This window comes from Peromyscus californicus, unplaced genomic scaffold (assembly GCF_007827085.1).
Source record: "Peromyscus californicus insignis strain IS unplaced genomic scaffold, ASM782708v3 Scaffold_6__1_contigs__length_162567912, whole genome shotgun sequence".
NCBI classification, from domain to species: Eukaryota; Metazoa; Chordata; class Mammalia; order Rodentia; family Cricetidae; genus Peromyscus; species Peromyscus californicus.
The window spans coordinates 147,144,078-147,158,272 of record NW_026294584.1 but is presented as its reverse complement, the minus strand read 5'-3'; the positions used below and the strand labels follow the sequence as shown (position 1 = coordinate 147,158,272).

Below are 14,195 nucleotides of genomic sequence, written 5' to 3'. Positions count from 1 at the left end.
AGCCCAGAGGTCATCTTGGTGGGGACATTTTCTCAGCTGAGGTTCCATCTTCCCAAATGACTTAAGCTTGTGTCAAGTTGACGTAAAATTAGCCAGTACACAGAGTAACCGCTTTTTTCACGGCTGTATTGCCTCTGATAACACTGAAGATCTCAGCACCTCAGCAATTAGCACAGATTCCTTCTCTTTCCACCTGCCATTCCAGTTTTGTTCTGTTTTGTTTTCAAAGAGCTAAGGCCTCACCCTTGGCTTTGGATTTCCTTCCACCCTTCCTTCCTTCCTTTTTTCCTTCCTTCCTTCCTTCCTTTTTTCCTTCCTTCCTTCCTTCCTTTTTTCCTTCCTTCCTTCCTTCCTTTTTTCCTTCCTTCCTTCCTTCCTTCCTTCCTTCCTTCCTTCCTTCCTTCCTTCCTTCCTTGTTTTTTAGACAAGATCTTACTCTGTATCCCAGGCTGGCCTACACTTCACTCTGTAGCCCAGGTTGGCCTTGAACTCATAATCTTCCTGTCTCAGCTTTCAGCATAGTAGGATTAGACACATGAGACACTATGCTAGGCAGAACTATATGCACTAATAGAATAGGGAAGAGCATAAGTCTAGAATCAGACCATTCTAGAACTCAAATCTTGGGTTACTCTCATTGTGTGCCCTCTCAAGTTCCTCATAGTATCTAACAAGACAAGGTGACTAGAGTGTCCATTTGATGAGACTATTATACATTAAATGAGATAATATAGTCAAACTGTACTTAGAACAGACTAGTAAGTTCTTAATAATTGTTAGCTATGATTATTAAATACTTTACCAGAAAGGTTTTACATTTTGCCAGAATCTAATTTTATAAGCACTGAAAGAAGTATTTGCTGGGGATGTCTTTCTGTATGCTGTGAACGTGTTGCTCTGATTGATTGATAAATAAAATGCTGATGGGCCAGTAGTCAGGCAGGAAGTATAGTATAGGTGGGATAAGGAGAGAGGAGAATTCTGGGAAGTAGAAGGCTGAATCAGGAGATGCTGCCAACTGCTGCCATGAGAAGCAAGATATAAAGTACCAGTGAGCCACAAGCCACGTGGCAACTTATAGATTAATAGAAATGGGTTAATTTAAGATATAAGAACTAGATAGCCTTTTTTTTTTCCTCAGCTGCCTCCAAGGTGCTTGGTTCTTCTGAGGAAGCTAAGGCCACATTGGGGTGAGGCCCTTACTTCATCCAATGACTAGCACCTTGCCGGCAGTCCACAACATGGCCTCCATCTCCGAGCTCGCCTGCATCTACTCCTCCCTCATCCTGTACAATGATGAGGTGATGGTCACTGAGGACAAGATCAATGCCCTCATTAAAGCAGCTGGTGTCAGTGTTGAACCTTTCTGGCCTGGCTTGTTTACAAAGGCCCTGGCCAATGTCAGTATTGGGAACCTCATCTGCAATGTAGGGGCTGGTGGGCCTTCTCCATCAGCTGGAGCCATGCCAACAGGCAGTCCTGCCCCCTCTACTGCTGCTATCCCAGCTGAGGAGAAGAAAGTGGAAGCAAAGAAGGAAGAATCTAAGGAGTCTGATGATGACATGGGCTTTGGTCTTTTTGACTAAACCTCTTTTGTTAACATGTCCAATAAAAAGGTGAACCTGTATAAAAAAAACCAAAAAACAAAAACTAGATAGCAAGAATCCTGCCACAGCCATACAGTTTATAAGTAATATAAGTCTCTGTGTATTTACTTGGGCCTGAGTGGCTGCGGGCCTGAGCAGGACTGGAGAAAACTCCAGCTACAAGTATTGGTTTTGATTGTTGGTTTTTTGAGACAGGGTCATAGGCCAAGATGACCTCAAATTTCCTATGTAGCTGAAGCTGGCCTTGAGCTCTTTATTTTTTTGCCTTTACTTTCCAAGTGCTAGGATTATACACGTGCACCACCAAGTCTAGCTAAAAGAACAACAACAACAATAATAGGTTTTTTTTGTTTTTGTTTTTTGAGACAGGGTTTCTCTGTTTAACAGTCCTAGCTGTCCTGGGACTTCCTTTGTAAACCAGGTTGGCCTCGAACTCAGAGATCTGCCTGCCTCTGCCTCCCAAGTGCTGGGATTAAAGGTGTGTACCACCACCACCCAGCATAATAATAGTTTTTAACTACATTGTGAGAGTTCAATTTAAGTCATAAGGTGAGAGCAGTGGTGTTTGTTGATTTAGAAAAAGCAGCTTCCACCTATGAGAAAGATTTGAGGGATCACTCCCTCCCAGCTCTACCTATACAAATAGCCTCTGTCAATTTCATCTATCTTCACAAATTTGGCCCTGAGAACCAGTCAGCATCTAGCTGTGGGTAGGGAGCCAGAGACCTTGGCAGTTGCTCCTGGCCTAAGCTCTGGGATCAAGCAGACATCAGGCCTTTCTGCACCCCACTTTGGGTATGGTTTTGGGGGTGGTGTTACAGTGGAGATACAAAACATCATTAAACAGTGAGGCCACAGCAAAGCCACACTCTCCACAGCCCAGTGTCAGTGCTGGCCAGGCAGCAGCTGCTGAGGATCCCAAATATGCATTCCTGGTCCCCAGATGGGACTCACTCTATCAACACAATTTCCCTTCCAGCAACTCTGGTTGCTAACAGAACATTCCCAGATCTTAGGGCCTTCCTTGTCCAGCTCCAGCCCACAGAGGGTTTACATCCCCTCTTTCAGGTTTGCCATGAACAGAAGTAACTTTCCAAACTCCTATCAACAAGGGACTGTGGTCATTAACTGAGGGGATGCTTGTTACTATAGGAATTCCGTATGCTTCAGCAAGGAGAGGACTCCAGCTTGTGGCTGGCTGTGGTGAACAGTGGAGCTGACACAGACCAGGGCAACTTCTAGACCTAGGAATGTTTCTAAAGTGCAGGTGCATAGATGGGCAATTAGAGTGAGACCACTCCAGAGCATCAGACCCCACTGCCTGTGGCAACCACAGCAAGGCTTTTGCTTTGTTTTGTTTTTCAGTTAGGTCTCTGTAGACCAGGCTAGCCTTGAATTCTTCACCCTCCTCCCTGGGGCTCCCTAGGGCTGGATTTTAGGAATAGATACCATACCTCGCCACAACTGATAATTCTGAATGCTTTTTTTTTTTTTTTTTTTGAGATGGGGTCTCATGGAGCTCAGGCTGATCTCCATAGCTAAAGCTGACCTTGAATTGCTGACCTTCCTTCCTTCACCTCCTGCCTCGGCCTTCTGAGTACTGGGATTACCCACACGTGTCACCAGGACCAACCCACTTTCAATTTTTCCAGATGGCTAAAGACTGCTTTCTAGATAACACAGGAATTCCTGTATATAATTGGATTAAACAATTGATTCATATAGCTTAAGTGCATTCAAAGACAAACGCGGGACTAAGTAACTATGAGAAAATAAAAAGATTTTAGACTTGAGCCGCCTCCTCCGATCGAAAGGGAAGGACTAACTCACTGCCGTGGGAGAAATGAACTAGGCTCCCACATTCAGCTCTGTCTCCACTTATCTCTGAACGACCTCTCTGTATGAGGGTATGCAGGTGACCACAGAGGCCAGGAGAGGGCGTTAAATCCCCCTGAAGTTGGAGTTCCATATAGTTGTGAGCCAACTAAATGGGTGCTGGAACCAAACTTGGGTCCTGTAAAAGAATAGCAAATACTCTTAAGCACTGAACCATCAAATCAGCCCCCATACAACCTCCTTGTCTAATTTCTTTTATTTTTCATACCAAGTCACTGAAGGAGAGATATATGATGTTGACTGTTTGAGGTACCCAATCTAGAACAGTCTCTACACCGCTCCCCTCTTCCCCTCAGCAAAGACTTTTACCTTTGACATTCACCGTACTGGAAGTGGCAGGTGTCTAGGACAAATACAATGGAGTTAGGAGCAGAATACTTGCTACAGATTATCTCTTTTTTTTTTTTTTGTCTTTCTAAGATTTCTTTATTTTATGTGTATGAATATTTTGCCCATATATATGTATGTGTACCATATATGCGGCTGGTGCCCTCGGATGTCAGAAGAGAACATCCCCTGGAATGGGAGCTACAGATGGTTGTGAACTATCATGTAGGTGCTGGGAATCAAACCCTGGTACAATCTGCAAGAGTAACAAGCTCTCTTAATTGCTGAGCCATCTCTCCAGCCAGAAGGATTATTACTTAATGGAACAGAATGTCGCTTTATTAGAGCTTTAAGATGCAGACCAAATGAATTCCCTTTGCTGAGCAACAAAACAGTCCCGAAGATTGTAAAGCCAAGGAAAGAACAGAGAAACATTCCAACATTTAGTATAAACATGTATGTTCCAAACCTGGCATCTCTCTCTCTCTCTCTCTCTCTCTCTCTCTCTCTCTCTCTCTCTCTCTCTCTCTCTCTTCTCTTTTGCAACAAACCCTTTCAACCTGTTTGCTTATAGAAGGGAAAACCCACTCCACAGTCCCATGAAAGGAGTAAACAATCTGTCTCTAGGATCAATTTAAACGGACTTTAACTCCTCATAAAGACTCCAATCTTCACAACATGCATACACATAAGAAAATGAATAATCCTTCTGTATCAAGCAATCCCTAAAAACACAGCCAAACAGTGAACTACTCAAATGTGTTCTCAGCTTTTGTTGTTGTTTTGTTTTTGAAGTAAGGCCTCATTATGTAGCTCAGGTGTCCTGAAACTCTCAACCCTTCTGCCACCATGCCCTGGTTGCATGCTGAGTTACTACTATATCCAACTACTGATAGAAAATAGACACTCTTCCATACACGCATAAAGCAGACCACTGATGAAAGCAGAACTTTAGTACTTAGCTAGATTCAAAATACTCCCATCTTGGTTTATAAGGAACAGCTCAGCATATGGCATAAGGGAATGGCTTTAGCTGAATGATATAAGGACAGTATAAAGTGTACTCCAGCATTCACACAAGGCGGTCTAGAAATGACACTAGTTTTAAAAAAAACAAAACAAAACAACAAGCTAGGCATGGTGGCATACTCTTTTAATCCCAGACAGTATCTCCCCCGCCCCCGGGAAAAAAAAAAGAATCAATGTCAAATTAAACCAAGATATGGCTCAATTACAATTTATAGGAGAAGAAAACAAATATAGAAACAGCAGCCCCTCCCCCTCATGCCAAAATTGTTTCCCCTCCGACACATGGCCATCATTGGGAAGCATAGGAGTTGTACAAATGTATAACATTAAATAATTTAAAAATACAACCAAGGTTTCTTGGGTATGGTCCCAAAGACTTTCCAGCTTATTTTTTTAGGATAATTTAGGAAGACATTGAATAAATTAGAAGTACTTTCTTAAACATAGTTAACAGGTTCTTAAGCCCCCAGAGTCAAAAATGCAACGTATCTCTACCATCACACAATCTTATAGGACAGAATTTCATAGGACATCAGGCTCCCAAGGTCTAAACGCTTCCTTCACACGTCTCTATTTGCTCCCCTATCCCTGAACTAAATTCCAGGGTTTCTTTTCAAGTCAAGTGTTGTGCTCTGGCAAAGTACCTTCAGGACACATAGGCTTAATCATCCATATAATCCATAATTCAAGACTCCATTTCCCAGTTTAAAAATCAGCTTAGTCTCTCTATTCAGGACTCCCCCATCTTACTTACAAGGATCATGTAAAACACTAGAGGAGAGAATCCCCTCAAAGGGAAAAAGACTAGAAATTCAAACTTGACATCTTGAAAAGAGCCACAAGAGACTCCCATTCAGACATTTACTATTCTTATTATTTTCTAAATGTGATGGTTAAATAAAATCAAATGTAAATAATAGGCAGTAATTAAATAACACATTTTAAATAAATAAAGTTATGTCGTCTAGAGTTTTCAGAGACTAGAGAAAAATGGGTTGTTCTGGTGAAGTTCACATTCCTTTCTGTACCAGTTTCTACAAGGAACGGGCCACACTGCCCTCTACAGGCCTGTGGTGTACCATCTCCTAGTTCATAGGGGACAGAGTAACTGGCTTTATGTGCACACAGCATAGTCTTTATTTAGCTTCTGGGCCAGTCTGTCCTGGGCTTTCTGTGAATGATTCTGAAGATCACAAGTCCCTGGAGAGACTTTGAAAAAATCTATTAAAGGGAGTCAGGTTAGCTTTTTGCTGGTTTGGTTTGGTTTTGGTTTTTGAGATCAGAGTCCTATAATCCTGGGCGGCCTTGAGTTTACTATGTAGCCAAGGATGACCCTGAAGTTCTGGTCCACCGCCTCCATCTCCAAGTGCTAAGCTTACAGGTATATACCACCACACCTGGCTAGAAATGAATATTTCTTGCCACAATTTTCAAATGTTATGGGTCATTAGAATGAGGCAGTGATGGGTCTCATATCTACAGTTTCTGATTTCATAAATCTGAAACATTTATGTTGAAGCCCAACAGTTTACCTTTCCAACAAGCTCCCAGGTGATAGCCAGGAGCCAGGCCGGAAACCACATTTTGTGACCTAGACTCTGCTTGTCATTCTTGTTTCAAGGCTTCACAGTAGGGTGAGCTCTTACCCCCCTATCCATGTTCCACTGAACAAACCAAGTCTCAACAAGGTGAGGTGGCTAAGTCACACCATAGTGACAAACCCTGTAATAGCTCCAGGACTGTTTAACTCAAAGGCCATTGCTCTCGGCTCTATGCTACCAGGTCAGCCATGGAAATTGTTAGGGGCTTCATTTCCCCCTCAGCTTCTTTGTGGAAGCAGAGGAGGTGGGTTTGAATTCAAGTGACTCTTTTGGGGTGGCTTTCCTTCTCGGGGTACCTGCAGGTGTAGATGTGAAGCCACTCTGAGAAAAAAAAAGTCTATGCAATACTCAGGCAGGGTCTGTGAATGGATAAACTGACCGAGTCAGCTCCGAGGCCCAGTCTGTGTCTACAATCCTCACCAAGACAAGTGCGGGTCTTTCTTGTTTGGGATTCTGGAGTTCTGTGTATCAGGAACTGTAGAAGCTAAGTTGTAAAGCAAATGTCTCCTCTGGCCAATCTTTTGAGAATCTCAGGATTCTAGTAAGAACTTACAGAGGTCCCAGAGGAGGACACCTCTCCAGACCCCAGCTCAAACCATCAAGGTCCCCTCCCCCATAACTCTAAAAAGGGAGAGTCCGCCTAGCTGTGTGCGGTCAAAAAGGATTTTTGCCCCCCACCATCAAAGTGGGTGGTTTAGGGTCACATACTCCATTGGGATTCCACAAGTGAAAAAGTCCCTCACACGCAAGGAGTTGAGGACCAACATCCCATAAGAACAGTGTCTGTCATCCTTTGCACTCCACCCATGTGGCGCTTCCCCGTGGATGCTACAGATCTAGAACATCCCATGTAGGTAAAGGATGTTCTTAGAAAAACAACGCGGCATCCTGATCAGCGGAGATTCTGAGGTTGTGGCCGCGGCCGGCCTTGCTGCAGAGCCGGACCCGGGACTCCAGCTGCTCACTAAACTCATCCAGGGCGCCGGTGCAGGACTCCAGGCTCTCAGACAGTTTCTGAATCTTGGCCTTCAGCACGGCCTGGCTGACTTTGGTGGCCCCCTCGGCACGCCTGGGGATGAGGAAGCCCCGTGAGCCGAAGAAGACGATGAAGTACACAGAGTTGTAAAGGGCCATGGAGGCGTCCCTCCCGCTCTGCAGCAGCTGGCGGTCCCCGCGGCCCTGCCACTGACAGAAGAACTCCAAGCAGCTCAGGAGCTCGCGCATCTGGTCCTGACAGGTGGCGGCGATCTCCTGCACCCTCCGCACCTCCCGGGAATTGCAGAAGATCAGAGAGAGGTCGGACGTGATGGTGACCGCCCCTCCGGCGGTGGCCACCCCTAGGCCCACGGCCGAGGCCACGAGCGAGGCCCCCAGGGTGACCGGGCTGAGTGACAGCCCCACGATGGCGGCCATGGCGCCCGCGGCGCTCAGAGAGCTGCCGGCCACGTTGGCCGCCAGGGAGCGCCGGCGTAGACGCTCCAGCCTCCGGGCCACTTCGCGCAGGCGCAGCACTTGGCCGTGCAGCCTGCCGCGGCGGTCCAGCAGCAGTCCTTGGAAGCGCCGCAGCGCATCCACGCCCTGCGGCTCCCAGGCCGCCAGCCTCTCCATGCCCTGGGGGGGGGGGGGGGGGGGACACACAGACACGCAGTTAGCCCCGGAGTCTCCACGCCCGCCGCTGCCCAAGCCTAGAGCTGGCTGGTGCACAAGAGGGAGTCTTCAAAGATTAAATAGACCTTAGGCTGGAGGTGTATCTTAATGGGAGATCACTTGGCTAGCATGCAACCCCTACCTTTACCCCCAACGCCGCAGAAATAAATACATGAATAAATAAATAAATATCCATTACTACCCCTCAGGGCGTGGGGGAACGGTGCGGTAGGTTACCATTGGGTCATGTGTCAAGTTTTCAAAGGCTAGCTCTGGAGTCTGGGACAAGCCATACAAGTTTTCAGAACCTGTTAACTGCGCATGCAAATAGAGATTACGCTGTCCTCTGATTTTCTCCCAGGGAACAGAATCTACGGACTTCATCCTCTGGTTAAATAAGATTTAAGCGTGAAGGTGGAGACTATTAGAAGGCTGCTCCAATACCAAGACTTCGCTCTGTCTTCAAGATGACCTTTGGGCTGAAGGTCTACCTCAACGGTAGAGCCATTGCCCAGCAAGTGCAAAGCTCTGGGTATGACACCCCATCCTATACCCCCTCCTCCTTCCCCTGGCAAATAAGAACCATGAAAAAGAAGAAAAACACTTTACAAGTGGCAAACTGGGCACGTAACAAGAGCTTTTCAAATATGTGGAGACCTGCATCCTAGAGACTTGAGATACAGCAGTTTCGTGTTCTCTCTCTCTCTCCCATCCCTCCCTCCCTCTAATCCAGCACTTGGGAAACAGAGGATCATTGAGAGTTCAAGGTCAACCTGGTCTAAATATTGAGTTCTAGGCCATCCAAGGCTACATAACAAGAGCCTGTTTCAGGGCAAACAAAGAAAGGGGGTGGGGGGATAGCAACTTCTGAACGCTTCCTTGGATCAAGTTGGATCCTCTTCCCTCCTGCCATCCCTCTCCTCCCTCCACACACATAACCAACCTCAAAAAGTATATTATCTATCAAACTAAAGAAACGATTCTTTCTAGCAAGGCTATCCTGAGCTACATAGTGAATTCAAGGTTAGCCTAGGTTACATGAGGAAATCTTGTCTCAAAAAAAGGAGGGAAAGGTTAGGGCAAAGGGGTGTAGGAGAAAGAGAGGGAGAAGAAACAACAAAAACAAATTCTGCTTGAAAATGCCAAAATAAACCCTAATACTGTGTTAATTTAAATAAATAAATACCTACTCTTTCTAAGTCAGCTGCTTTTCTGAAGTCACTCTCTTCTGCTAGACTTTGTTTCTAAGATATAATTTGTTATTTATTCTAATTTAAGATCCTAAAGTCCTCAGACATCTTGATCTTTGGTGGAAGCTTAATTAAAACTAAATTACATCCAATTAATACTATGTCTCTTCTAAAGTGTCATTAAAAAAAGAAAGAAAGACTAACCAACGGAATAAAATAAATAGCCAAGTCCAGTGTGGTGACAAACACCTCTAATCCTAGCACTTGGGAGGCAGAGGCTGGATCCTTGAGAGGCCAACCTGGTCTAAATATTGACTTCTAAGCCATCTAAGGCTACCTAACAAGTGCCTGTCTCAAGGCAAAAAAAGAAGGGGGTGGGGGGAGAAGCAACTCCCTGAAGGCATCCTTGGGTCATAAAAGGTGACTAATGGAGACAGTTCATCTGTCCTGGTTGCCCGAAACTCCCATTTTCATACCCACTCTACTTTCTACCATTCAGAACGTCTTAGAAATGTCAAATTAGTCACAGAAAGAGCATATCAAAACTCAAATATCAGGGCAGAAATTATTAAATATTTTCTTCTCTTTCCATTTGTTGTTTTTGTCTTTTTTTTTTAAAGACAGGATCTTATTAAGTTCAAGTTGGCCTCAAACTCCTGATCCTCCAGCTTCCACCTCCTGAGTACTAGGATCTCAGGCTTGCATCAGCACACACAGCCAGAACTCATCCGAATCTATTAAGATGGAGGATTTTAGAGACAGGCTGCAAATCCAGCCGATGCTTCCCAGGGCTCTGTGAAGAGCACGGGTCTCCTGACTCAGGAGACCTGCTGCTCCTTGTTGGCCTCCGTGAGCCATCTGACCAGTAAGAAGTTTTCAGGTAAAAAGAACGAAGGAGCAAAAGTCGCTCCAAGTACAAGATGGCCTAAGAGTTGACCCCCATGTCACCAATCCCATTTCAGACCCATCCCCTTGGACTCCGCACTTACCCTTCACTCTGGCCTCCAGGAAGAAAAGTAGGTGGCCGTTTCTGGATGAGCGTGCTTTATAGTTCCCAGGAGCCAATGACCGCTCTGGGAAAGCCTTGTCTCATTCTGAGAAGTGGCTGTTTCCTGTCCTGACCCCTGCTGCCTTCAGCCAGGATATGACATGTTGGAAAATGAGCCGCTAGCAAAGCACATCCCGTATTTAGGAAATGAACATTGTGTGTTCGCTTTCCCCTCCAAACGCAGGAAGAGAACCACAGGCTCTTCCCCAACTTGAAACAAGTGCCGTCATCCCCCAGTGGGGATACCCTGCCTTTCCTCTCCTGAGAATAGCTACTGACGCATCGGGAGGCTTTCCCACATGCCCCAGGCTGCCCAATTATAGTGTTTCTTTGAGAAGACTCTATCAGAGAATCATTTTTTAAAAAGAAATAGGAGGGACTGGAAAACTCAATTACAATTGATAGAGCCACTCATGGTCCATTTCAAAGAGTTCCGTGGGTCTGTGAGTAGCTGAAACATGTGACCCATTGGGGGGTGGGGGCAGCCAGCACCAAGGAGCGCCTAAGAACGCAAGGCCACACCCACGGGAAGTGCTGCGTGCAGTTTTGGGCATCTCCAGCTGTGGAGAAGACACAGGAGGTCTCAGAAAGGGCATACACTGAGGGCCAAGTGCGTCAGAAAAATCACTGGGGTCAAGCTGCACACCGAGCTAATTATACACTTCCCATGCAGCAGAGAGATGATGGCTTCCGGGGTTTTCATCTGAAGCATGAGCTGTGGCTCACATGATGGTTAAATGCGTGAATTCTATCCTCAGGTTCCTCATCAGGGCAGTTATCTATTATAGATAATACAGGCAGGAAAATGAGTGCGTCTTCTGTGCGCTTACACAGACCAGATTGTGGAGATACACCATAGCTATCTGTCCCTGAAGCCGCCAGAGGTGGGTGGAGCTTAGTCCAGAAACTAGTCATAAGGCGGTTGCCCCTAATACAGGATCCTTTGTCTGACACTGTCGATTTCAGATTAGGAAGGCCAAACTGGTTTTCACTTAATGATTCATGTCTCCAGCTGGGGGTTCAGTAGATTAGTGGGCAGGAGGCTACACATACACACCCGCACCCCATAAATTCATCATGGTGGTCCACACCAGTAATCACAGCACTAGGAAGTAAAAGCTTGAGGGTTAGACATTCAGGGTCATCCTCAGATACATAACTAGTTAGAATCCAGCCTGGGCTGTGTAAGACCCTGCTTCCAAAAAACAAAACAAACAAAAACCCTCAAAACCTCCCTAGTTCATCTGGAGTATTTCGTTTTGTTTCTGTGACGTGGGGTCTCACTATGGAGCCCTGGCTGACCTAGAACTCATTACAAAGACCAGGCTGGCATTGAACTTGTATTTATCCTCTTGCCTCTGTCTCATTCGGAAAATCTCAAGGGCTCTGTCATTGTAGAACACAATTAAGCCCCTCGATTTCGTATCGATAATCTGTCTTTATCAGAGCAATGCCACTTGCTGTTACATTCTGCTGCTTTTGAACTTGATCAGTCTGAATTTAGTCCATGTCCAAACATTCTGGTTATAGTTCCTAACAGAATAAACGTAACTTCAAGCAAGGTGGCTCCAGTATCGACTTGTACTTTTGAGGTAAGAGGCAGAATGGCTGGGCATGGTGGCACAAGCCTGCAATCCCAGCACCTGGAAAGCTGAAACATCATAGTTGCTAAAAGTTCAAGGTCAGCCTGGGCTGTAGAGTGGAACTCAGAAGTATACAGACCTGAGTCCAGTCCTCAGAACCTACATTAAGAAAGACCAAGTGTGGTGTCACTGGTTGGGCAGCCCAGCCAGCTTCACGAGCTCTGTCTACCTCAACAACGCAAAGGCAGCCGGCACATGAGGAGTTATACTCAGTTATTGTTCTCACCTCCACATGCATGTACATGTACATATACACACATGGACGGTAGAGGGGGAGAAAGAAAAACAGACTTATTTTCCTCACAGCTTTGAGGTTCCAGTGCACGACCTGTTAGCCCCATTGCTTTGGGCAGCACATCAGGGCAAGGGTGTGTGGCAAACTGCTCATACCTTAGAAAAGCAAAACACAGAGGAAGAAGAGGGAATTGGGGTTCCACACGATGATCACCTTCAATGGCATGTCACCAAACACACCAAACAAGCACAGCCCTCTCATTAGATCCAACCCCTAAAAGTTCCACCACCTTGTGACAGTGCCATGCTGGAGACCAAGCTTTCAAATCATGGACCTTTGGGGGTCACATCCAAACTGTAGAAGGTCGGTATGAGCTATACAGTGAGGCCCAAGCCAGCCTGGGCTACATAGAGTTCCAGGCCAGCTCACACAACACACATACACACACACACACACACACACACACACACACACACACACACACACATTTTGCCCATACACACAAATTCATCCTGGTTAGGTTTTGGCAGTTTGACAGACAGGATCATCTGGGAAGAGGGAACTCAGTCTGTGGGGCACTTTCTTGTGTAGTGATTGATGTAGAAGGGCTCAGCTCACTGTGGGCGCCGTTCCTGAGCAGATACCTGGTCCTGGAGTGTATAGCAGGAAAACTGGCAAGCAGAGAAAGGAAGCCGGGGAACCTTGTTCTTCTGTGGTCCCTGCGGTCCCTGCATCAGCTCCTGCCTTGAACTGAGTTCCTGCCCTGACATCCCTGGATGGTGGAGCACAAGAGGAAAAGCCTTTTCTCCTTTAGTTGGTTTTGGTCCTGGCATTTCACCACAGCAATAAAACACTCACATACACATGAGCACACACCCGAGATAGAGTGCTGAAACACATCTGCAGCTGTGCACTCAGGAGGCGGAGACAGAAGAATATCAAATTTGAGACCATTCTGGTTTCATAATAAGATCTGGGGTGGCGGTGGCGGGAGGGGGAAGAAGGAGGAGGAGAAGTCACTGTTTTCATAACAATGTTGAGAAGTTGACATTAAATACCTCTTTAGAATATTCTACCTGGTAGATAGCATAGAGTATTTATTCTGAAGGCTTAAAACTTTTTCAGAGAGAGTGTATGTTTGTCTGTGTCTATATAGGCATGTGCATGTGAGTACAACACCTTTGGAATCCAGAAGAGAACATCAGGTCCCCCTGGAACTAGAGTTATAGGCTGTTGTGAGCTGCCTGGTATGGATGCTAGGGACCAGACCCAGGTCCTCCACCAGAGCAGCTCATGCTCGTAAGCACTGAGTCATCTCTCCCCAGCCTCTGAAGACGGTGTGATGTTTTTGTTTTATTGTTGTTTTCTGAGTCAGGGACTCACTATGTAGCCCTGTCTGTCCTCAAACAGAGATCTGCCTGCCTCTGCCTCCACTGGGATGAAAGAGGTAAGGCACAATGTCCAACTTTTGCTTTGTTTCTTTGAGTCCAGGTCTCAGGCAACTCAGGCTAGTCTCAAACTTACCATGTATCAGAGGATAGCCTTGAAATCCTGATCCTCCTGCCTCCACCGCCCAAGTGCTTGGATTACATGCATGTGCCACCACACTACGTTCTGCACGATCCTCTAAGGATTGCGTGAGATCTCAACTATGATTGTCATAAACGGATGGAATCTTCCAAAACATCCAGAGGACTCTGAACTGCAGCCATTTTCGTTTTTATCCAGATTGGCCTCTGATCTTTATGACTGTGCACACACACCCTCAAACGCTAGTCTGTGTTCTTTTTCCACTCAGCGTTCCTGCCAGTGCATAACTCTCCATGCTGACAGTTCTCACCTCTGTCATTTTTAATAGCTATATAATAATCCCATTGTTTGCTCAGTCACTTCCCTGTTAGACATTTGGACTGCTTCCAGTTTTCACTGTTATAGCTACAGTTGCCAGGACATCTGTGCACATTTCCCTCTT

The 14,195-nt window shown here is 45.9% G+C and overlaps 2 protein-coding genes across 2 annotated transcripts; one reads left to right on the top strand and one right to left on the bottom strand.

Moving 5' to 3' along the window:
• Positions 1-275: 275 nt before the first annotated feature.
• LOC128099106 (60S acidic ribosomal protein P1-like) lies at positions 276-3,040 on the top strand. Its single transcript, XM_052720792.1, has one exon. It carries the CDS (start codon positions 1,212-1,214, stop codon positions 1,584-1,586), a length of 375 nt encoding a protein of 124 aa, XP_052576752.1. The 5' UTR covers positions 276-1,211; the 3' UTR covers positions 1,587-3,040.
• Positions 3,041-4,962: 1,922 nt separating this feature from the next.
• Apold1 (apolipoprotein L domain containing 1) lies at positions 4,963-10,414 on the bottom strand. Its single transcript, XM_052721203.1, has 2 exons — positions 10,287-10,414; positions 4,963-8,071 (listed from the first exon to the last, which is right to left on the bottom strand). Exon 2 carries the CDS (start codon positions 8,066-8,068, stop codon positions 7,328-7,330), a length of 741 nt encoding a protein of 246 aa, XP_052577163.1. The 5' UTR covers positions 8,069-8,071; positions 10,287-10,414; the 3' UTR covers positions 4,963-7,327.
• Between the last annotated feature and the right edge of the window lie 3,781 nt (positions 10,415-14,195).

Bases quoted from the DNA above. Each gene is read 5' to 3' on its own strand.
- LOC128099106 (XM_052720792.1), top strand. From the start codon at position 1,212: ATGACTAGCACCTTGCCGGCAGTCCACAACATGGCCTCCATCTCCGAG.
- Apold1 (XM_052721203.1), bottom strand. From the start codon at position 8,068: ATGGAGAGGCTGGCGGCCTGGGAGCCGCAGGGCGTGGATGCGCTGCGG.